The sequence below is a fragment of the Tachyglossus aculeatus genome, chromosome 5 (genome assembly GCF_015852505.1).
Source record: "Tachyglossus aculeatus isolate mTacAcu1 chromosome 5, mTacAcu1.pri, whole genome shotgun sequence".
Classification (NCBI taxonomy): Eukaryota; Metazoa; Chordata; class Mammalia; order Monotremata; family Tachyglossidae; genus Tachyglossus; species Tachyglossus aculeatus.
Genome location: NC_052070.1, coordinates 50,341,624 through 50,365,969, shown reverse-complemented (window position 1 = coordinate 50,365,969; position 24,346 = coordinate 50,341,624). Strand labels below are relative to the sequence as shown.

The 24,346-nt window shown below is 51.6% G+C and overlaps 1 protein-coding gene across 4 annotated transcripts in view; it reads right to left on the bottom strand.

Annotated features, from left to right (window-relative positions):
* Positions 1–5,348: 5,348 nt before the first annotated feature.
* Positions 5,349–24,346, bottom strand: part of DISP3 (dispatched RND transporter family member 3) — a 62,187-nt gene continuing 43,189 nt past the window's right edge. For all 4 annotated transcript variants that reach the window (XM_038747453.1, XM_038747456.1, XM_038747452.1 and 1 more), the window contains 17 exons: positions 21,266–21,400; positions 20,862–21,022; positions 20,582–20,721; positions 19,772–19,917; positions 18,925–19,086; positions 17,702–17,863; positions 17,388–17,501; positions 16,456–16,592; positions 15,676–15,857; positions 15,335–15,465; positions 15,036–15,208; positions 13,616–13,742; positions 12,194–12,339; positions 10,891–11,050; positions 9,504–9,617; positions 8,576–8,742; positions 5,349–6,597 (listed from right to left, as the gene is read on the bottom strand). In XM_038747453.1, coding sequence (XP_038603381.1) covers positions 6,235–6,597; positions 8,576–8,742; positions 9,504–9,617; positions 10,891–11,050; positions 12,194–12,339; positions 13,616–13,742; positions 15,036–15,208; positions 15,335–15,465; positions 15,676–15,857; positions 16,456–16,592; positions 17,388–17,501; positions 17,702–17,863; positions 18,925–19,086; positions 19,772–19,917; positions 20,582–20,721; positions 20,862–21,022; positions 21,266–21,400 — 2,720 coding nt within the window. In that variant the 3' untranslated portion in view covers positions 5,349–6,234. The remainder of the gene's footprint in view (positions 6,598–8,575; positions 8,743–9,503; positions 9,618–10,890; positions 11,051–12,193; positions 12,340–13,615; positions 13,743–15,035; positions 15,209–15,334; positions 15,466–15,675; positions 15,858–16,455; positions 16,593–17,387; positions 17,502–17,701; positions 17,864–18,924; positions 19,087–19,771; positions 19,918–20,581; positions 20,722–20,861; positions 21,023–21,265; positions 21,401–24,346) is intronic.

Below are 24,346 nucleotides of genomic sequence, written 5' to 3'. Positions count from 1 at the left end.
TAATAATAATAATGATAATGATGGTATTTGTTAAGCGCTTACTATGTGCAAAGCACTGTTCTAAGTGCTGCGGGGCTCACAGTTTTAATCCCCATTTTACAGATGAGGTAACTGAGGCCCAGAGAAGTTGTGACTTGCCTAAAGTCATACAGCTGACATTTGGTGGAGCTGGGTTTTGAACCCGTAACCTCTGACTCCAAAGCCTGTGTTCTTTCCACGGAGCCACGCTACTTCTTATGTACATATGTTTAATTTATATTACTGTCTCTCCTTCTAGACTGTAAGCTCATTATGGACAGGGAATCTATCAACTCTGCTACACTGTGCTCTTGAGATTCAGATTGGCCTAGTGGATAGAGCACAGGCTTGGGAGTCAGAAGGACTTGGGTTCTATTCCCAGCTCTGCCACTTGTCTGCTGTGTGACCTTGGGCAAGTCACTTAACTTCTCTGTGCCTGTTACCTCATCTGTAAAATGGGGATTGAAACTTTGAGCCCCATGTGGGATGTGGATTGCGTCCAACCTGACTACCCCGTGTATACTCCATGGGGGGAGGGGAAGGCAATAGGAAAGGGCTCAGGGCTAGAAGAGGCAGGCTGGTGGAGAGTTGTGTGGGTGGGTGGGGGGCATCACCTTATTGCTGCAGAGAGAGACAGTTGACTGGGACTGAAAATGTTGTGGTTCCTGGGATGGTCAGTCAGTCATATTTAAGTCATGTTGTGCTTAACAAGTATCATAAAAAGCACTTAGTACAGTGTTCGGTACAATCAATCAATCAATCATATTTATTGAGCACTTACTGTGTGCAGAGCAATGTACTAAGCGCTTGGGAAGTACAAGTTGGCAACATATAGAGACAGTCCCTACCCAACAGTGGGCTCACAGTCTAAAAGGGGGAGACAGAGAACAAAACCAAACATACTAACAAAATAAGATAAATAGAATATATATGTACAAGTAAAATAAATAAATAAATAGAGTAATAAATATGTACAAACATATACATATATACAGGTACTGTGGGGAAGGGAAGGAGGTAAGATGGGGGGGATGGAGAGGGGGACGAGGGGGAGAGGAAGGAAGGGGCTCAGTCTGGGAAGGCCTCCTGGAGGAGGTGAGCTCTCAGCAGGGCCTTGAGGGGAGGAAGAGAGCTAGCTTGGCGGATGGGCATAGGGAGGGCATTCCGGGCCCGGGGGATGATGTGGGCCGGGGGTCGAGAACAATGCACGGTGAGGAGATTAGCGGCAGAGGAGCGGAGGGTGCAGGGTGGGCTGTAGAAGGAGAGAAGGGAGGTGAGGTAGGAGGGGGCGAGGTGATGGAGAGCCTTGAAGCACAGGGTGAGGAGTTTCTGCCTGATGCGCAGATTGATTGGTAGCCACTGGAGATTTTTGAGGAGGGGAGTAACATGCCCAGAGCGTTTCTGGACAAAGACAATCCGGGCAGCAGCATGAAGTATGGATTGAAGTGGGGAGAGACATGAGGATGGGAGATCAGAGAGAAGGCTGATGCAGTAGTCCAGACGGGATAGGATGACAGCTTGAACGAGCAGGGTAGTGGTATGGATGGAGAGGTAAGGGCAGATCTTGGCAATGTTGCGGAGCTGAGACCGGCAGGTTTTGGTGATGGCTTGGATGTGAGGGGTGAACAAGAGAGCGGAGTCGAGGATGACACCAAGGTTGCGGGCTTGTGAGACGGGAAGGATGGTAGTGCCAACAGAGATGGGAAAGTCAGGAAGAGGGCAGGGTTTGGGAGGGAAGACAAGGAGTTCAGTCTTGGACATGTTGAGTTTTAGGTGGCGGGCAGACATCCAGATGGAGATGTCCTGAAGGCAGGAGGAAATGCGAGCCTGGAGGGAGGGGGAGAGAGCAGGGGCAGAGATGTAGATCTGGGTGTCATCAGCGTAGAGATGATAGTTGAAGCCGTGGGAGCGAATGAGGTCACCAAGGGAGTGTGTGTAGATCGAGAACAGAAGGGGACCAAGCACTGAACCTTGGGGAACCCCCACATTAAGGGGATGGGAGGGGGAGGAGGAGCCTGCAAAAGAGACAGAGAATGAACGACCGGAGAGATAAGAGGAGAACCAGGAGAGGACAGAGTACACTTGTACTGTATACTGTGTACAGTACACAGTACACAGGAGAGGTACACAGTAAGCACTTATAAAATTCCATTGATGATGAAGGGGGAGAGAGTTACAGCTAGAGGGAGGAAGTTGGCAGTGAGATGGAGATAGAGGTACAGTGGGTAGGTTCATGTTAGAGGAGCGAAGAGAGGGGGCTGAGTTGTAATAGGAAATCACTGAGGTAAAATAAGAGAGGGTGAGCTGATTGAATGCTTTAAAGTCAATGGTATGGAGTTTCTGTGTGATGCAAAGGTGGATAGACAACCACTGGAGTTTCTTGAGGAGTGAGGGAACATGAACTGAACTGCTTTTTACAAAAATCTGGGCAACAGAGTGAAGTACAGACTGGAATGGGGAGAGGCAGGGAAGTCAGGGTTTATGGTTTCATTTTCTAAAACTAACTGAATTTGGGAAGCAGCTTGGCCTAGTGGAAAAACCACAGGCATTGGAGTCAGAGGACCTGGGTTTTAATACTGGATTTACCACTTAGCTGTGTGACCTTGGGCAAGTTACTTAACTTCTCTGTGCTTCTGTTACCACATCTGTAAAAATGGGGATTAAGACTGTGAGCCCCATGTGGGATGTGGACAGTGTCCATCCTGATTATCTGGTATCTACTTCAGTGCTTATTACAGTGCCTGGCACATAGTAAATGCTTGACAAATGTCATTAAAAACCAAGAATTTGGGTAGGCCTAGCGCCACTGGAGGACGTCACATCAGTTGGCACCATACTGATTCCTTCCAATTACAAACTGCACCATGTCCTTTCTGTTCTATTTAAGACTTGGAGTTTCTGGCTCTTTCAACAAAACCCCAAGGCCTTGCACCTTGATCTGACTACCTTTAGATTATAAACTTTTCTTAATGATATTTTTTAAGTGCTTCCAGGCACTGTACTAAACACTGGGTAGAGACAAATTAATCAGCTCTTCAAGGGCAGGGGCTGTGTAACCGTCCTCTATAATACCCCAGAGGAGTGGTCTGCTCAAAATGGACTGCTGACTGACAGAGTCCCTTCTAGGTGATTTGCTGGATGCTTGTCTTGCAGCTGGACAGTAAATAGTGCTATTATAGGCTTGGACAGAAGCCTAGTGGATAAAGCACAGGCCTGAAGTCCGAAGGACCTGGGTTCTAATTCCAGCTCCACCACTTCATTCATTTATTCATTCATTCATTCAATCATATTTATTGAGCGCTTACTGTGTGCAGAGCCCTGTACTAAGCACTTGGGAAGTACAAGTTGGCAACATGTAGCGATGGTCCCTACTCAACAGCGGGCTCACCACTTGTCTGCTGTGACCTTGGGCAAGTCACTTCACTTCTCTGTGTCTGTTACCTCATCTGGAAAATGATAGAAGAATGTGAGCCCCATGTGGGACAGGGACTGAGTCCAACCTGATTAACTTGTATCTACCCAGCGCTCAGTACAGTGCCTGGGACATAGTAAGTGCTTAACAAATACCTTTTTTAAATAAGTAGGAGATGGGTCAGTGTACTCTGTGGTTGCTCTATGTGCTGGAACATTTGTGTCTTTGACTTGGAAATCTGACTTTTGTTATTTCCCAGGTTCCCCTTGACTCCCATGGTATAGCCCAGCAAGGCTACATATTGCTCTGGGAGGAGGCAATTTGAACAGGGGCTCGGCCCAGAGCCCCTTGGAGAGATTGTAGGAGCACTAGGAAAGTAAGATTTCTTTCTACCAGCATCTCTCAGCTGTCCTTTGAGGAGCAGAAATGGAGAGATCTGAACTCAGCTCCTGGCTGTTCCCTGTAGGTTTATTTTTCACTTGAGAACACCCTAACTGCCTAATCTAGAGAAATTGTTCTGCCCGTGTCTCCCCACATTACTTAAAATCTTCCAATTCCTCTCTATATCAAATTCCTGACTATTGGCTTTAAGGCACTCAATCAGTTCTCTCCCTATTTCTCCTTGCTCCTCTCCAGCTACACCCCAGTGTATACACTTAGGTCCTCTCAAGTCAGCTCACTCACTGTGCCTCTTTCTCATCTCTAACATTATCCCCCCTGGCTGGAGCCCCCTCCCACTTCACATCCTGCAGAACACTGCTCTCCCCACCTTCCAAGCCCTTCTGAAATCACGTCTCCTCCCGGAGGCCTTCCCTGATTGATATCTTCACACCCTAATTCCCCCCTTATTAACACTTCAGCACTTCTGCATCCCCTAACATTGGTACTCACCTCTCCCAGGCCTCCACCCTTATGTACACTTCATTAAACTCAGTGTGTTTTCTCTGCCTGTAATATTAGTGTCTATCTTCCCCACTACACTATAAACTCCCAGAGGCAAGGATTATGTCTACAAACTCATTTTACTCTCCTAAGAACTTAGTATAGTGTTCTACACAGAGAAAATGCTCCATAAATATGGTTGGACTGATTAATGCTGGTACCCTTGGCTTCACCCTTCCTTGAAGGAAGTAATCATGGGACTGTCTTCTTAGCTCTCTTGTTTACCCTTTCTCTGCACCCAGGCTAGAGCCTGGGATGGGATGATGCATGGGAGGTGGTGGAACAGGAGGGAGCTGAGCATTATGGGGGTGATGCTCTTCACTTCGCTCTCCTCCTCCCCCAACCTCACTCTCCACATCCACACTCTCTTGCTCTTGTTCGTGGGAAAAATTTAAGCTTTTTGAGTGTAGGGGCTGGGCCTGCTCTGCTTTTTTTCCCCTTACCCATGCCATATTGGAATAGGCCCCTGGGGGTCTCAGGAAATATTCGGGAGAGTGGGAAAGCTGGGGGCTTGGAGTTGAGAAGAAAAGGGCAGTGATCCCATTCCTCTGGGGTTTAGCTAGACTGTTCCTTCTTCAGCGTGGTTGGCCCAGTCCCTCCTGCCCCTCCTCCTGACTGTTTCCAGCCAGGGAGAGTCCCCAAGGAGGGGCAAGATGCTCCCTCGGGCTTCTGGGAAGTGGGGAGAAGGTGGTGGGGCAGGGCCCACCACTAAGGAGCTGAAAGAGGGACCATAGAGCCTCCTGTACTGTGAAAGAGAACAACTGCCCCTCTGGGGTCTCTGCCTGCCATTGGCACCCATAGAGGAAGGATTTGGGGTCCCTGGCCCCACCCCCCAAACACCTTCTGGTGCCTGGCCCCATCCCTCCCCTTCCACTGGGACCCAGCTGTGCAGCCAAGTGCCATGCACACTGAGTTATTTCAATTTTAAGAATATGATGGAACCAGTGATGCTTAAAATGTACTTGTTAATGGCCTCGCTTTGCAGTTTCATTTCACTTTAATAGAAACCATCTGCTCCGAGCTGGCAGGGGTGTCCACTCGGCTCCTTTGGAGGAGGCTGCTCCCACCCACCTCACGCCCCTTGCCTTCCTGGCACATCTGGCTGCAGGGAGAGCCTGGGCACGAGGACCAAGAGGGAAGGGCACCAGCTTTGCGGGGGCCTGTGTGGGGAGACGAACACATGTCGAGACGAGATCGGGAAGGGAGCAGACATGAGGCATGGGAGTGCCAGCCCATTGGCGGAAGCCTGAGGCTCAGAGGTGCCAGGGTCTGGGGGACTCCCTGCCCTTCTTCACAGAGGTAGGAGGAGGGGAGGGGTATTCCCCCTCTGTGTAAGACAAGCTGCAAACCACAGGGCTTCTGGGCAGATGGGGATGAGGGCATAGGAAAGTCGGCAGAGCCCAATCCACCCTAAGCTCATCAGTCCTCAATCTGCCCTTGACCTCTCTGTGCTCTGGAGGGTAGAGTGGGAGACTGAGTATGTGCTTGCAATGCAGCTTGCCCCTGCCCCCCTCCAGTAAGCCTAACCTGGGGCTCCTTTTAATCCCAGCTGCTGGGCGAGATCAATAAGTCCATGGCTGGCGTGGCTTCCTACGGCCCCCCGGACCAAGCCCCTTCCCCCAGCAAGAAGCTCCGAGTTCACCAGCTTCGTTCGTCCTCAAAACGCCCGACCCGCCAGTGGGCCGGAGGGAGTGATCCCCAGCTCAATCAATAAATACCGTTTGAGGCCAGCTGAAAAACAAAGGGCCCCAGAGTTGAAATTAGACTCTTTTCTCTCTTCCCGACATACCCCCATCCCTCGGAAAAGTTTACAAAAAATTTCCCTCATTAAAAAAAAAATAGAAGTGGTCAGAGGCCCAGGACTATAGGGTGGTCCCATTGGGGAGGGGGATTTTGTAGCCACTCTGCAGGAAGGCCAGGCAGATCACCAGTCCCAGGACTCCAGTCAACAGAACTGCCCCCAGGGCCTTGAGGAAGGAAGTCCTGGTGCGGATGAAGGTGGCAGGGCCCATGAGGCCCAGCAGGGCCGTGCTGACCGTCAACGTGTACACGATGGAGACGCCCGTGTTGAGGGCCACGATCTTCCCAAACTTGGCGAAGGGGGCGATGATACAGAAGAAGAGGGGCACTGTGGCAATGACGGTGGTGACCGCACTTGAGACAATGGCCACCCCCACGTGCCGGATGGCTTCCAGGGTCCGCCACTGGCGGCAGGAGCTTGGGTCCTGGCATGGGGGAAAAGAGAATGAGATGGGAGCAGGTGCATATTGGAGCACAAAGAAGGAACTGGAATCCATAGGGCCAAAGGGAGGGTTTAGCACCTAGGAAGCCAAAGGGGTAAGGACTTATGACCCTTGGGGCCCCAGAGGAAACGCTGGGGGCCATCAAACGACCTGAGTTCTAATCTTGGCTCTGCCACTTACCTGCTGTGTGACTTTGGGCAAGTCACTTAACTTCTCTGTGCCTCAGTTCCCTCATCTGCACAACGGGGATGTGCCGAATCTGCACAATCTCTGTTCTCCCTCCTACTTAGACTGTGAGCCCCATGTGGGATTTGATAATCTCGTATTGACTCCAGGGCATAGTGCAGTGCTTAGCACTCAGTAAGCCCTTAACAAATAACACAATGATGATGATAATCAGAGAGGGAGCCCAGAATCTCCAGAACTAGGCTTGGGTGAAATCTTGGACCCAAAGAGCTAGAGGGAAGGAATGGAGAACCTAAGACTCCCTTTCTCTTATATGGTGGGGGCTAAAAGAGCTAGACTGTAAACTCTTTGTGGGCAGGGAACGTGTCTACCAACTCTGTTGGATTGTGCTCTCCCAAGTGCTTAGTCCAGTGGCCTGCACACAACAAATACTCCAATACCACTGGTGGATCAATAGCAGGGTGAGGATGGACATGCACCCATGGATGAGCCTAAAGCGTGGACCTTGGCTGACTGCTACCCAAAGCCAGAAATAAAGGGGAAAGAGAGACATTTGGAGCTGCCTTTCTGGGGGAATTAACTATTTTTTCATTTACATAGCACTTACTGTCTGCAGCGTACTGTACTAAGTGCTTGGGAGAGTACAATATAACAGAGTTGGTAGACACATTCCCTACCCAGAATGAGTTTAGAATTCAGAAAGGGATGAAGACCCACCCCACTGTGTCACTGTATGTGCCGCACTTCCCTGCAGACTGTAAAGACTCTGTTAGAGCCGTTTCAAGGGACTCTGTGATGATTTTGTTTCACGCTAGGGGTTTGATTTGGTGAGATATATTTTGCACCTCAAATCATGGCAGAATCTCATGCTTTTGTAAAGCATCGATTTAAACTCAAGTGCAGGCTAAGCGGAAGGGCTATTTAACCAGCCAAGGCCTCACTAGACCCAGCAACAATTGCAGATAGCAGCTGAGCTGCTGGTGACATCACTAAGGCCAGCAGATTCTAGGCTGCAGCACAAAGGTTGCCAACAAGATCCATGAAGGAGCCAAGCCAAGTCAAGTCCTCAGCTGGGATTTAAAAGCATCCTTTTCCCATCCCCTGAGATCATTCCCCAAAACCAGTGCTAATGATTTTAACTACTCGCATTCCAGAGGGCAGTCCCATTATCATGCCCTCCAAAAAGAGTGTTTACCAGTATAAATGGAGTTTCTGGAATGTGTCTGTTATATTGTACTCTCCCAAGTGCTTAGTAATAATAATAATAATTCTAATGATGGCATTTATTAAGCACTTACTATGTGCAAAGCACTGTTCTAAGCGCGAGGGAGGTTACAAGGTGATCAGGTTGTCCCACAGAGGGCTCACAGTCTTAATCCCCATTTTACAGATGAGGTAACTGAGGCACAGAGAAGTGAAGTGACTTGCCCAAAGTCACACAGCTGTCAATTGGCAGAGCGGGGATTTGAACCCGTGACCTCTGACTCCAAAGCCCGTATTCTTTCCACTGAGCCATGCTGCTCGTTAGGGTTAGGGTCAGTACAGTGCTCTGCACACTACTAGTGCTCAATAAATATGATTGACTGACTGTAGTGTTACTCCAGTCTGGGAAGAACCCCTTGGCCATTAGCATGTCATTAGCCTGGCACTGAAACACAAACAGGAGATTTTTTTAAGTAACTCTGATATGTGAAGCCCTCCTTCTCCTGCCCTCTCCCCCTTTCCTTTCCCAAATCTTTTCCCCCTAGTTATGCGGAGGGGATAAGAACCTCACCTCTGTCTGCTGGAGGGGAAGATTCTCACCAGCCAGCAGGTAGCCCTCCACCAGGTGGACGCAGTAATCGACCGAAGAACCAACGAGGATGGAGAGGGAAATGGCTTCCACGGCCCCCATTTCCCAGCCAGACCAGTACATGATGGTCACCACAAGACAGACAATTCCTGCACAGACAGTTTGTTGATGAGCAGAGAATATCAGCTCCCTAGACAGTCTTCTCCCCCCTCCAACCCTACCAAAGAGCCCCAACTTCCAGTGGATAGGGACCCTATGGGAAGAGAGGAAGGCCTCTGCAAGTTGGAGAAAATCAAACTAATGGCATTGTAGGGTGTCCTGGATCCCCACATAGGAGGGGAGACAAGTGGGGTGCCAGGACCAATCTGCATTGTGGACACCACAGGAAGCCAGGTGGAGCTAGAAGAGAGGTACTGAATACCAGGACTAGAGAAGGGGGAGAAGTTTCCTTCTAGACAGGACTCTTCTTCCGCCAAAACAAACCCACCCAGGCCTAGCTCTGAGGCACGGGCTGGCTGAAAGTCCTCACAGCTTGGAGGCTTTGACCACCCGTGCTGCAGTGGTATAATGAATCTTTAAACACCCCTTCCTCCTCCTGGCTTTTCCTAGTCTAGGCGTTCCTTCTTCTGCTGGCACACTGACTGTGTATTGAGTACATTCTAGGTGACTTTGCCTTCTCCAGCTCTGTATTTTCCTCCAGTTAAAAAGCCCCGCTACAAGACAACCAACACCCCTCCAAGGTTCCATGTCCTAAATTTCACCTTAACTCAGCAGTAACTGCAGGTTAAACAAGGTTAAAAAGGCTGGTGCCCCCAGATTCCATGATTTTTTACCTCTGCTCCCACCCCACCGCTCAGAAAAATGAGTACTGCCTTCCTTTTGCCCGGATACTGAAACTGCCCCCAGATACCCAAGATGCTGAGCAGCACTGGCAGCAGAAGCAGGATGTGGGTTGTGAAGACGGCAACTGCAGCCACACAGATGACCAGGGAGAGGACCAGGCCATACAGAGCACTCTGCACACCTGGAATGAGAAATGAAGGGAGGCATCGTCACATCCGTTTGGCTCCCCTGGCATTTTCCTAGGCACTGCAGGGGACTGGGGCTGCTCCCAAGTCCTATAATTCTCTCTATTTTCTAACAGGCACACGAGAGTTATCGGTCTTCCCCAAGGTTACCCAGAAAGACAGTGGCCAACTGTTTGTTGAGCACCTCTGAACTGAGAGTTTGGAGCCCAGATTAGTGTCAAGCTGTGGCTCAGAGAAGGTGAGTGAGTCCCTCAAAGTCACACATCAAATCAGTCCACCCTCAGCGATTATCTACCTATCCATTATTAGTTTTAATGTCTGTATCCCCCGTCTAGATTGTAAACTCCATTTGGGCAGGGTACATGTCAGCCAACTCTGTTATATTGTACTCTCTTTAGTACAGTGCTCAATAAATACAATTGATTGATTAACTGGATTGATCCTCTGAATTAGCACGGTGGTGGCAGAAGGGCAGTTCAGAATGAGGAATTAGGTACAATCAAGCCCCAGCTCCCCTTTCCAGTGTCCCATCAGAGCCAGGGACTTCCTGAATGTCCTTGCTCCCAAAATTCTCTGTGTGCTCGGGGAAAGGGGATAAAAGCTGCGGCCAAGGGCTCTCAGTGTCTCCCCCAACCAGCCAGCCACGCCGCCTCCCTGGAGGCACTGGCTCTCCTCTGCACCATCAAGGAGGCTCCATCCCATCCCATTCCACCTTCCACCACCCAGGCAGAAATGTGTCCTGGGAACATTGATGGTTGCCAGTATGCCTTGGATTCTGAGCCTGAAATTCTGCTCCTCTAAGCTCCTCTGATATTTTGTTTTATTTTGTGACTCATCTGGGTTGTGTGTTAATGTTTTATCACTTCTGCTGTGTGCCTCCGGTCCCTTCTCCCACTTACACTCTTAGACTTTGAACCCCCGAGAGACAGGGACCATGTCTAATTCTCACCTCTGTATTATTTCCCGACATTCAGTTCAGTGCTCTGCACACAATAAGCATTTAATAAATACTATTACTACTCTTACTACTACTACCAGGTCCAATTTTTCCTAGTCTACAGGTTTATTCTCCTGCTGGCACACTGACTGCTTATTGAGAACCTTCTGGGTTATTTTAGCTATTCCAGCCTGGGATGTTTCTCAGAAACAAAAGTTGAATGAGAAGAGGTGAAACACCAGTAGTGAAGGGGAAAGTTAGGGCCTATGGGTTGTGGGCTGGAGCTGAGCGCCGGGGACCGGGGACAGGAGCTGTGGGCTGGAGACACCTACCTATGATCTCCATGAAGATCTGCTTCCAGTGTTCACAGGTCTGGAAGCCTCGGCGCAGGACTGAGCCCTCGGGAAAGAGCCGCAGCTGCTGCTGAAGGAAACCCTCCCACCGGAGGTAGTCAGTGTACGTCTGGAAGGAAGACTTCCCCTTGTAAGTGGTCTGCAGGTGAAGAAGAGGGTGGGAAGTTAAGTGGATGGCCATGCCCACCCCCTCTGCATCCTGCCACTGTCCAGAGCTCTGTGTCTCTGTACCACCGGGTGATGGCATGCACGTCAGTGTCTCCAGGCCCTCAGCCCTGCCGACAGCCTCTCATCATGTGGCCCAGGGCCAGGCAGAGGTTGGTTAGACATTACTTGGCCTGCCTGAGGATGTCTATCAAGTCTGTAAGTTGTTGGGCTTGGGCCTTTCAGATAAGGCTGCAATAGCCCAGCAGGGCTGGGGAAACCACAGAGGATGCCCAACAGAGGAACCAAAAGAGCCAAGGGCTAAGGATGGGGTCAGAGGTAATGCTGGGGGACTGAGAATGTGGTCAGAAGCAGGACTGGTGGCGGGGGCGGGGTGAGGATGGTTAGACCGCAAGCTCATCCTCTAGACTGTATGCTCATTGTAAGAAGAGAATGTCTCTGTTATATTGTTTCGTATTCTCCCAAATGCTTAGTACAGTGCTCTGCACACAGTAAGTGCTCAATAAATATGATTGATTGGGGTCAGAAACCAGGCTGAGGGATTGAAGATGGGGTTAGAAGTAGGGGTGGGGGCTCGGGAAGGGGTCAGAGGTAGGGCTGGGGGTTTTAGGTTGGACTCAGAGTTGCAGGTGTCTGAATGTGGGAAAAGACTATTTTACTTGAAAAACCAGGGCTCCCTCAGGAAACCACTGTCAATAAGGGCACCAAGAACTGCTCTCTCCCTTCTCACCACCTATAGGGTTCCTGCCTCCCCTTTTACCACCTGCCGGGTTCCTGTCTCATTCATTCAAACATATTTATTGAGCACTTATTGTGTGCACAGCACTGTACTAAGTGCTTGGGTGAGTACAAAATAAAAACACATTCCTCCCTTTTCACCACCACTGGGCTCTTCTCTCCCTCTCACCACTGGCAGGACTCTTACCTCCCCCCTCATCACTGCCTAGACTCCTCAAAGCCACACTGAGCTTTGAAGGGGAAAGTAGCTGGCAGGCCCCAGATGGGTTGACCTGACATTTCTGTGCTAGTATGTGGAGTAGGGGGGACCACACCCTGCTGCCCTGCCAGCTCTACAAGGGAATTCAGGGATCGGCCTCTGGGTGAGGGGTGTGCTCACCGACTCAAAGGCCATAGAGATCCACTGAACTTTGCCCTCCTTCACGCCCACGGCCCCGTGGGACAGCTGCCCCGGGAGCAGGTTGGGCTCGGGGATGTTCTTGCATTCAGGGTGCAACATCTGCAGAAAGGAGGAGATGCTGTAACCTAGAGAGAGAAGAGGGGAGAGACACAGAGAGAGAGAGACAGAGGCGGAGGAACCATGGGGGCCAGGGAGAGAGGGACAGAGACATGGGAGCAAGGAGGCAGAGAGAGAAGAGAGGATCCTGGGTGGGAATTGCCCAGGCTCTGTGCCTTCCCATCCATCCCCACCTCATAATAATAATAGTGATAAACATAAACAGCTCCTGTTGTTTGTCATTTTCTGAGGCCATTTCCCTATACAGCCTCTGCCTCCTCCCGGGGGGAGGAGGGGCAGCTCAATTCATTCATTCATTCAATCGTATTTATTGAGCACTTACTGTGTGCAGAGCACTGTACTAAGCGCTTGATGCATACCTTTCTCTGGTTATCTATATTGAGGGGTGGGGGAAGAGAGGGAAACTCCGGGTTAATATAGGGCTGTTGGGTGAGCTGGGGACCTGTTCACCCATTAGCAGAGAGTGGCAGGAACGGGATGGAAGCTAACTGCTTCTGCTGAACTGAAGCGATTAATAGTCAGAGCAAGGGTGAAGGTGAGGGCCCAGGGAGCAGACTTCTACAGAGAAAGGGGAGTTTGGGAAGTTAGAGATAATAATAATAATAATGGCATTTATTAAGTGCTTACTATGTGCAAAACACTGTTCTAAGCTCTGGGGAGGTTACAAGGTGATCAGGTTGTCCCATGGGGGGACTCACAGTCTTAATCCCCATTTTACAGATGAGGTAACTGAGGCCCAGAGAAGTTAAGTGACTTGTTCAAAGTCACACAGCTGACAATTGGTGGAGCCGGGATTTGAACCCCTGACCTCTGACTCCAAAGCCCGGGCTCTTTCCACTGAGCCAAGCTGCTTTTCTTTCGAGCCTCTACCCAATCTGACTCTTGCACTTGGCACAGCCTCCCTGGTTCTGTCAGGCCCCATTCCTCTTCTCCTTTAATCACAACTCAACTGCCTCCTCCAGGAAGTTTTCCATCATTCACCCCATCCACTTTCCAGTGTTTCAGCACAGATTCCGAGTCCCTGGCTCATTCCACGCTCTCAGCTCACTCTTGTCATTGTTGGGTCTGGATGGGCCTTTATGTGGCTTGTCACTGGGACTGTCTCGACTCTCCTATTAAACTGGGAGCTTCTTGAGGCCGGGGACTGGATGTGATCTTCAAATGTCCCCCCAGAGATTCAATACAAATTGTTAACCAACAGACTGACAGGAACCTCCAGCCCCCTGCTGCCCCCCACCCCCAGTCCCAAAGAATCAATTAGCCTTGGTCCCCGCCCTTACCTACCTGAGGGCAGACACTGGGCTCCACCAGGCTTCACCAGCTCCTCATTGCTGGCAATGGCCTTGCAGAGGCGGCAGAGGTGACCAATCTCTTTGAAGAGGTCAAAGGAGTCATCATAGATAACGCTGCCCTTTCACAAGGAGACAGAAACCGGCCCAAGCCAATCACATGAGGCCCTGACAGGAGCACCCACCCGCTGGGAGGAGCAGGGCTCGTGGGGAGCTCCAGGTGGGACCACTGTGCCTAGGATCCAGGGAGGAGCAGAAAGGAGCAGAAGTATAAGAGGGACGTGAAGCGGCACAGTGTAGTAGAAAGCACACAGCCCAGGGAGTTAGGGGACCTGAGTTCTAATGTCAGTTCTGCCACTCTCTGTTGTGCAACCCTGGGCAAGTCACTTAACTACTCTGATCCTCAGTTATCTCATTTATAATAATAATAATGATGGCATTTATTAAGCCCTTACTATGTGCAAAGCACTGTTTTAAGCTCTGGGGAGGTTACAAGGTGATGAGGTTGTCCCACAGGGGGCTCACAGTCTTCATCCCCATTTTACAGATGAGGTAACTGAGGCCCAGAGAAGTTAAGTGACTTGCCCAAAGTCACACAGCTGACAATTGGCAGAGCCGGGATTTGAACCCATGACCTCTGACTTCAAAGCCTGGGCTCTTTTCCACTGAGCCACGCTGTTCAGTGGAATGGGAGTTTAGACTATGAGCCCGATGTGGGACATAGACTGTGTCCAAATTGATTACCTTACATCTTCCCCAGCCCTTACCTTAGAATAGTGTCTGGCACATAGTAAGTACTTAGAGAATACCAGTAAAAAAAACAAACAAATCAATAAATACTGTAATTATGCCAGGAGGATTTAAGGGGCTGGATACACCCACTAGAATGCCCCAGAGAAGGAGAAAAATCCCCTGGAAAATATCCACCAGCTGATTCACCCAGGACAAGTGGCAGGTGGGTTGTCAAGAACCATTGTTTCATTTGTTTTACCATCTAGGGGTTGGGAGGAAATGAAAACAGAGACAGACTGTTGGGCCAGGAAGGCTGGTGAGTTCTGCGTATTTATCAGAGGAGCAGCATGGCTCAGTGGAAAGAGCATGGGCTTTGGAGTCAGAGGTCATGGGTTCAAATCCCAGCTCCGCCAATTGTCAGCTGTGTGACTTTGGGCAAGTCACTTCTCTGTGCCTCAGTTACCTCATCTGTAAAATAGGGATTAAGACTGTGAGGCCCCATGGGACAACCTTGTAACTGCCCCAGCGCTTAGAACAGTGCTTTGCCCATAGTAAGTGCTTAATAAATGCCATCATTATCATTATCTGCAAAGCTGTGTGTTTAATGACCCCCTTCCAAAGCTCTGCCAAAGACCTTGTGAGAGCCTGAGCGCCCCACCTCTGCAGGTGGAGAGTTCATGTACCATGTCTCCGATGACGTGGTTGTCTGAGCTCCAGGTGCGATTGACTCCAAGGATGCCGAAGACCACGAAGACCATGGCACCCGTATCCACCAGTGGCCGCACCGCTGGCTTCCCGCAACCCGTGTTCACACAGGGGTTGAAGCCGTAGGTGGCAGACAGTCGAACTTTGGGGGCTGTGGGTGAAGGAAGGGAAAGGAGGAGCACTGTTGGGGGCTCCCAGCCCCCGGGAACACCCCTGTTCCCCTATCCTCCCCTGCACCCCACCCTCCCTCTTCCCCTCCAACTCCCACCTCCATCACCTTTCTCACTGGGCACATAGAGGAAGCCTTTATTGGGTCCGTCTGGGCTGGAGCTCAGCAGGCAGCCAGGAGGTGCCACGCACACCCGCCCGTGGAAAGGAGGCTTGTGGGATTGAGCAAAGTACAGCTTCCTGCAAAGGGAACCGTGGTGGGGTGTCTGTGAGCTCAGTGGGGCTCTGCAGGTGGGGGCTCAGCTTCTGCCATTAGGAGTAGAAAAGAAAGCGGATTCCACTGATGCCCCAGGGAGGGAGGGCAGCTTGAGAGAATGGTGGAGAGCTGGGTAGGGGAAGGTCGAGTGCTGATTTGCCAGGCTGGTGGAAAGCCACCACGAAATGGCGTACCGGGTTCGCTGCTGCTCCTTGGCCGCCACGTAGAAACTGAAGTCGAACTTCCAGCCCCTCTTGGTATCGCAGGAGAGAGAGGTCATCATCCACTGGAGCTGGTTCGTCTGCTGGAGCAGCCCTACTGTAGACACACAAGCGGTCAGCTTCTTGGTGAAGTTAGCGAAAGGCACTCTATACACCTAAGCAGTGGATTAATGAAAACAAGACACGTGACTCTGTGGGGCCGCCCCGGCCGGAGACCGAGAGGCTCGCAGTCTGCTTCCCCGAGCTTTTGGTCTCCCTTGCTTTATCTCCCGCCCTTTACCTCGTTCCCAGCTGGGCTGGGTCCCTGCTCCCCAGCTGCTATGGGGCCCTCTAACCTGTTAGCTCTTTGTGGGCAGAGAATGTGTCCGTTTATTGTTATATTGTACTCTCCCAAATGCTCAGTACAGTGCTGTGCACATAGTAAATGCTCAATAAATACGATTGAATGAATGAAAGGAGGAGGTGGGGGCGTATGGAAATGGTAAATCTGGGACTGGATTAGACTCATCCTCTAATCCCCACTCCAACCCTGTCCGGCTCTCCCCAGTCTTGCTGTTTTTCCCCAGGAGATCACCCACTGATCCAGCCCCCTCTCCGAGTGCCCACTGAGATTACAGGGAGGGGGCTCCCCAAAGCTCTAATGGTCACCAGGCTGGGGATGCCGGGGTTTGGTCCCTGCAGAACCAGGCACGTAGTCCTGGCCCCCGAGGAGGATGGGCAGGGGCTGTGTTCCGACCCAGACCCACGGCTCACCTGAAAGGAGGGCACCTCTCCTTCCCCCGGGGATACCGTCTGCCACGGTGTGGGCAGGCTGGCGTTGAGAGAGAACCTGTAAATGGCTGGTCTGCCGTGACCTTTGGCCTTAGAGATGTACACGGTACCCTGAGGGTCTAAGAGACACAACAGCAACCATTAAGGGACAGGATGGAAGAGCCCATGTCCCTCTGCCCATCACCTACACCAGTGCAATGTGTCAGGTCCTGGGGAATCAGAAAGGAGATTCAGAACCGTCAGGACTCCCGCCTCTCCCTCAGACTTGGCCCTGCGGGTGGACTGTGGCCTTTTCCCCAACTATGACTCAGTTGCTGCCAAGTCAAATAAGTCTTTTCCCTGATCTGACTTCCTAAAATGAGGCAGGTGCAGGTTCAGTTTCCTTGAATCCCTAGGATAAAATCAGAACTCCATGGCCATCTGCCCACCCAGCTGGGGTTTTAAATACTGCTGCTTTCTCCTGCCCCCACAAAGCTGTGAAATGACTAGGAGGGGTGAATCAGCAGGAGCGGCCCCAAGGAACGGGGGCTGTGGGTCAGGGAAGGTCAGATGCCCATGCCTGGACCTGTCTGCTTTAGTGTCCCCCACTCCACCTCCCACTGCACATTATGTTGTGTGTTGGCTGAAAGTAGAAGCTCAGCAGCCGTCATGACTCCAATTATCCAGCATGGCACTTGGCAAATAGAAGTCCATAGTGAGAGGTTAAAAAATACCATCAAAAGCAGCCAGCACGATAACAGGTCCCAGGCTCCTCTCCCCATTGCCCTGGGTTGGCCTCTATCTTTCCCATCCTGTGTCTCAGCCTTTGTGGAGAGTTGACTTTAGCCAGGGTCAGGCATTCAGTCTATGGTATTTATTGAGCACTTGCTGTGTGCCCACGCATCCCACTCCCTTCCCCTACCCCCAGGACTGACCCTGCTGGGCATCCTCACTCCGGCTGCCCCAGGGCACACCGGAACCCCGCTTCTTCTTCTCCAGTGAAGTCCTGATGTTGTTCTGCAGATTGTGGGGCTTCTCCTGAAACAGACCTGTCCCATATACTGAATCAGGGAGGGAAACTCAGTCGGCTCAAGAAGAGGAGTGAGGCAGAGGCCCCGGGGATGGGGTGCCATCCCCCGGGCCGGCTCAGAGGTGGTGATGAAATCAGAAGCCCTGGGGGGCCCTCCCAGTGCCTCACTCCCCCACCCCAGCCTCCACCATACCCTGATCCAACGTTGAGACTTCTCACCTGAGCAGGTGACACATGAGATGCCCTCAGCACTCAGGTTGTACTTCAGATCCAGCAGCACCTGGATGTTAGTGTCTGGACGGAAGAGGAGAGGGGCTCGGCTCGCTGGGCGGAGCCGGCTGGCAAAGAACAGCGACAGGATGAGGATGGTGATAAACAGCCCTGTAAAGAGAGTCCACCCCAGAGGCGAGGCTTGGATGGGGGCACCGGCACACCCATCCCAGCCAAGCTATTCTCTCCTCCACCTCCAGCCAGGGACCAGGGTGGCATCTGGGAAGGAGGCTTACCTAGAGTCACTATGTATTTGGCCATAACTGGGCAGGAAATTCCAAAAACACAGTTTAGATTCACTTTATCGGCCTGGGGACCTTTGGGAGGACCAGGAGGGCTGCTGGCAAGGGCTAGCCTGATCAGATCTGAGGGCTAGGAGGGCCCCTGAGGAGGACTTTAAATGTCCCCTGCAGCTGGTCAGGGCCCCAGTCATGGCAGGAGAAGACCAGGGCCCTGCCATTAGAGAAAGAAGTGAGCCTAAAGGCTAGCAGGGACTCCCAGCTCCCAGCCCAAGCAGCTAAGGCAGTGGCAATCAAGGAGGCTGGACAGCCGAGTTGTGAAAGAGCCCTGATGAAAAATATTTGAATGCCCGTGGGCTCAGCCCCAATGCTATCTTGCCTCAGTTGTATCCAGCGCTTAGAACAGTGCTTCGCACATAGTAAGCGCTTAACAAATGCTATTATTATTATTATTATTCTGGTGGTGGGTGGGGAAGGAGAAGGGACTTTTGTCTTCCTCTATCAATCATGCAATCAATGGTATCTATCAAGTGCTTACTGTGTGCCGAACATGGAACTAGGCGCTTGGGAGAGAATACAGTAGAGCTGATAGACACATTCCCTGCTCACAAGGAGCTCACAGTCTACAGGGGAGACAGACATGAAAATCAATTACTGATAGGAGAATGGGAGGTCCTGGGGGTGGAGGGGAGGGAGGAGGAGAAGGAGGAGGGGATATGAGGGAACAGGATAGGGAAAGGCAGAGTCGGCAGCAGGGCAGATGAGGAAGCAGCAGGGTGGAAGCTCAGATGATGATGAGTTATTCGTTAAGGCAGCTGTGGCTGCAATTCCCAGCTATTTGCCAGTCCAACAGGGGAAACAGCAGGCCTCCGGGAGGCCCGGGGGGCAGGGATTGGAGACCGCGGAAGGGGCACGAGCGGACCCAACTCTTACCGACGATCACCCAGCGGCTCTTCACTGCAGCCCACAGCACCCACTGGTGGAGCAGCTCCTGCAGCTGGCTGATCAGCTGGCCCCGGCCACCCCGCTCAGGGGGCTGCTGCAGGTTCTCGGGAAGCACGGACACCAGGGGCACGTCGCCCACCTCCAGAGACGCTGGAAGGGCACAGCCCCAGGGGGTGTCAGAGACAGCTAGGGTTGGCATGGGGAAAGGGGAGCTCAGTGGGGAGCTGGAAGGTGAGTCTGTGGGATACCCAGCTTGGAATAATAACTGGGGGATTTTATTAAGCACTTATTAGGTGTCCAGCACTTGGATAGATACAAGATAATCAGATCGGTCACAGTCCCTGTCCTACATGGGGTTCAGAGTTTAAGGGGGAGGGAAAACAGGTATTTAATTCCTTTTCTACAAATGATGAAACAGGCACAGCAGATATAGGAAATGAGAAGTCCAAGATGCCACAACTGGCAAGTTGAAGGGTTATTAGAACCCACGTCTGCTGACCCCCAGGCCTGTGCTCTATCCCCTGGGCCACACTGTTTCTCAGTTGTGCTGTGGATGTCCACTCAGGGCTTGGGCTAGCTGTTCCAGCTGCCTCAGGAGAGGGAGGGGGACTCAGGTTCAGCGCTGCAGAGAACATGACCTTGGGGGTAGACCACCCTGGAGACTTACGGCTGGGAAAGTCTACAGCCATGGTGTCTAGCCCAGCCTGGGGAGTTGGGGCGGTGGCGGGGAGGGAAGGGCCAGGACCCCCTGGTTCCCCAGCCAGCCTGGCTCCCCTCCCAGGCCTGGGGCAGGGAGCAATCTGACCCTGGCCTGACTCTGTGATTCTGGTCTCACCTGGCTCTTCCTCCACGCTCAGCAAAGGGATGTCATCATCTAGGTAGGGCATTGAGCTCTGAGAGGACCCTCCCGGGGTGTCCCAGGTGAGGAACACATCTTCAGCCAGATGGAGGGAGCTCTTCTTGCCGCATGTGTGCTGGCAGCTATGGAGAAAGTGGCCCCATGAGCCTGGAGCGATCCCTTCTCCCATGGCTGCCCCAGGAGATGCCCGGGAACTGCCACCCTTCCACCAGTGCTGAGTTCCCTTAAACTGGTTCCTGTGAGCACCCTCTCAAAAGGGAAGAGAAGAAGAGGCAGAGGCCAGGGAGCATCTCCGAGGTTTGATTTCCCATCAGCCTTCTGCCTGATCAATTTTCTTAGCTTGTCCACCCACGTTCCTTGAGGCCTACAGCATTTGATGGTTTTCTGGTCTATGGAGAGGAAGAGAGAGAGAGGGAGGAAGGGAGAGGAGGAGGGAGGGAAAAAGGAGGGAGAGGAAGAGGGAGGGAGACCTGATCCTCCTCTGGCACTGAGGAGCAGCTGGGCCAGGCAAGGTCAATATTTTTCCTGCTGAGCTTCAGTGCCACTCCCAAAGGTCCAGCCATCCATCCCCAGTGGAAAGACAGAGGGGGTTGACGGGCATTATGTCCCTGGCAGGTGCTGGAAACAAAAAGCTGGATCCAAAAAGAGCTCCCCTGCAACTCTGACTCATGACTGGAAATGGTTCCGGGTGGAGGCAGGTAGGACCACCAAAATTTAGGGGAGGAGAGTCCAGAGAGGCCAGCAGGACCCCATCACCCTCCCCACTTTGAACCTGGGGCAGCTCACCTAGCCTGGCAGGAGCTCTCCAGTGGGGACACGTATAGGTTCCAGATGCCCAGGGCCGCAGGCATGGTGAACAACACCGCCAACCAGCAACAGGACACAATGAGGGACATAAAGAGGCCAAAGTCGTGGACAGCCGGGATCTGGAACCAGGGAGGTCAGAAGAGGAAGGTGGAGAGGGCAGAGGGTTTGGGGGTGCACGTGGGACCTGCCCCCCACCCCCCGCCCCAGTTCCCCAGGGAGGCTGGGGTACCCTGCCCAGCCAGCTGAGCCCCAGCCTCACCTGGGAGAAGATGTTAGCAGCGTAGGCGGCAGCCGTGGTCAGGGACGTGAAGAAGGTGGCCTTGCCGGCTGTCTGGATGGTGTGGATCATGCGCAACTGGGGGTCTTTCAGGTGGGTGGCCTGGCGGTATGTGTTGATGAAGACGAAGACATCATCCACCCCTGGGGGACCCGACAGAAGGTTGGGGAATGGGGCCTTGGCCCAAGGAGGCCCTGCCCAGCCAGTAGCAGGTTGAAAGGGCCGGGAGGTTTGGGCAGGGCTCCACCAACCACCCCTCGATTCCAGGAATAAAGCCATCCCTATCCCACTCTCACCCAAGAGGAGCCAGGCTGCTCCTCGGATGGGAAGGCTCTGGCTGGGCTCCGGGGCAGGGGTGGTCACTGCAGCAACCGAAGAGGACTCACCGATCCCTACGATGACGAAGGCAGCCACCCCGTTGAGGATGCCCAGGTACTGGATTCCAAACACGACATGGTAGAGGAAGAGGGCCACCAGGCAGCTCAGCCCAATGCTGGCGATCCCAAAGAATGACAGGAACACTGTGGAGAGCAAGGGGGTGGAGGTGGGATGAGGGTCCTTGGTGGGATGAAGCTTCCATCATCCTTCCAGTGGCCTTGTTCACCTTGAAGGTGAGGAACAGGGGGCCAGAGAACTGACTCAAGGGGAGACTCTATCTGGACTCTGGAACACCTCCAGGAGGGGGACTCATCCTGTCTAAAACCAGTCTGAGTGGGCTACCACCATCCCCTCGACTCCAACCCAGCATCTGGACAAACTTCCAGTCCACTGGGTACCATTTTTTGACTCTGGCTTCTATTCATTCATTCATTCAATCGTATTTATTGAGTGCTTACTGTGTGCAGAGCACTGTACTAAGTGCTTGGGAAGTACAAGTTGGCAACATATAGAGATGGTCCCTACCCAACAGCAGGCTCACAGTCTAGAAGGGGGAGACAGACAACAAAACAAAACATATTAACAAAATAAATAGAAGCACATCATTAACAAAATAAATAGAATAGTAAATATGTACAAGTAGAATAAATAGAGTAATAAATCTGTACATATATACAGGTGTTGTGGGGAGGGGAAGGAAGTAGGGCGGAGGGGATGGGGAGGGGGAGAGGAAAAAGGGGGCTCAGTCTGGCATGGCATGGAGATGGCATGGCAAACCTATTGTGGCTGGCTCAGTAGCCCCCACATCTTAGGGCATGGGCTAGCCTGCGGGTGCTCACACTGCCATTTCTAGAACCTGAGCTGCCCCTCTGGAACCCGGTCACACCCCCTCCCTCCCGCCCCAGAACCATTCTCCTTTATTTGCCAGGCCGACACCCGCTAATGGTACTAGGTTCCTGTGGCGGTCCCCCAGAGGTGGAGCTCCAACCCAACAGGAAAGGTGACTGCAGTAAGCGACAGTGGTCTGAAGGTCTCACGTGGACTCCAGTCCCTATGTACATAGGGAGTTGACTCCCTATGTTGGGAGTACAACTCCCAACTATGTACAGGTCTTTAAATTGTGAGTTATAAATGACTTATTTATTCATATTAATGCCTGTCTCCCCCTCTGGACTATAAGCTCGTAATGGGCAGGGAATGTGTCTGGTAATTTGGTTGTACTGTTCTCTCCCTAGTGCTTAGTACAGTGTTCTGCACATAGTAAGCACTCAACAAATACCACTGATTGACTGACTGATTGATTGACAACATCCCTGGGCAGAAACTGGTGAGATGAGCAATTGGTCATTCCTGCTCTTGCCCCATCCCTTGAAAAACCCAAGTTCTCCTGCAGGCAGATTCATTCATTCATTCATTCAATCGTATTTATTGAGTGCTTACTGTGTGCAAAGCATTGTACTAAGCGCTTTGGAAGTACAAGTTGGCAACATATACAGACGATACCTACCCAACAGTGGGCTCACAGTCTAGAAGGAGAAGACAGATAACAAAACAAAACATAGCAGATGTCCTAAGTCCCTCAATGGGGTCCAACCTTCCTTGAACTATTTTATCTACTAGAGTCTGAAAATACCCCTTTCTATATAATATTCATTCATTCATTCAGTTGTATTTATTGAGCACTTACTGTGTGCGGAGCACTATACTCAACTCTTGGGAGAGTACAGTACAATGATAAAAAGAAACATTCCCTGCTCCCCGCTTCTAGACTGTGGGCCCATTGTTGGATAGGGATTGTCTCCATTTGTTGCTGAATTGTACTTTCCAAGCTCTTAGTACAGTGTTCTGCACACAGTAAGGGCTCAATAAATATGATTGAATGAATGGTCACAGTGAGCTTACAGTCTAAAGGGGATAATAATAGCATTTGTTAAGCTCTTACTATATGCCAGGCACTGTACTAAGCACTGGGGTGGATACAAGTAAATCGGGCTAGACACAGTCCCCGTCCCATGTGGGGTTCACAGTCTCAATCCCCATTTTACAGATGAGGTAATTGGGGCACAGAGAAGTGAAGCGACTTGCCCAAAGTCACAAAGCAAACAAGTGGCAGAGCAGGAATTAGAACCTGGGATCTTCTAACTCCCAGGCCCCTTCTCTATCCACTATGCCACGCTATAATAACTGTGGTATGTTATGCACTTATTGAGTGTCAAGCACTGGGGTAGATACAAGTTAAGCAGTTTGGACACGGCCCCTGTCCCCCATGGAGCTCACAGTCTAGGAGAGAACAGGTTTTGAAGTGCTCTACACATAGTAAGCCTTCAATAAATATGATTAATTGAATCCTCCTTTAACAAGTGAGGAAACTGAGGCACAGAATCAATCAATCAATCAATCGTATTTATTGAGCGCTTACTATGTGCAGAGCACTGTACTAAGCGCTTGGGAAGTACAAATTGGCATCACATAGAGACAGTCCCTACCCAACAGTGGGCTCACAGTCTAAAAGGGGGAGACAGAGAGCAGAACCAAACATACCAACAAAATAAAATAAGTAGGATAGAAATGTACAAGTAAAATAAATAAATAAATAAATAAATAAATAGAGTAATAAATATGTACAACCATATATACATATATACAGGTGCTGTGGGGAAGGGAAGGAGGTAAGATGGGGGGATGGAGAGGGGGACGAGGGGGAGAGGAAAGAAGGGGCTCAGTCTGGGAAGGCCTCCTGGAGGAGGTGAGCTCTCAGCAGGGCCTTGAAGGGAGGAAGAGAGCTAGCTTGGCGGATGGGCAGAGGGAGGGCATTCCAGGCCCGGGGGATGACGTGGGCCGGGGGTCGATGGCGGGACAGGCGAGAGCGAGGTACGGTGAGGAGATTAGTGGTGGAGGAGCAGAGGGTGCGGGCTGGGCAGTAGAAGGAGAGAAGGGAGGTGAGGTAGGAGGGGGCGAGGTGATGGAGAAGAGACGGGAAGTGACAAGTCCAAGGTACCACAGCAGGTGATGGCAGAGCCAGGATTAAAATCCAGATCCTCTAACTCCCAGGCCTGTGTTCTTTCCACTAGGCTATGCCAATACCCTCC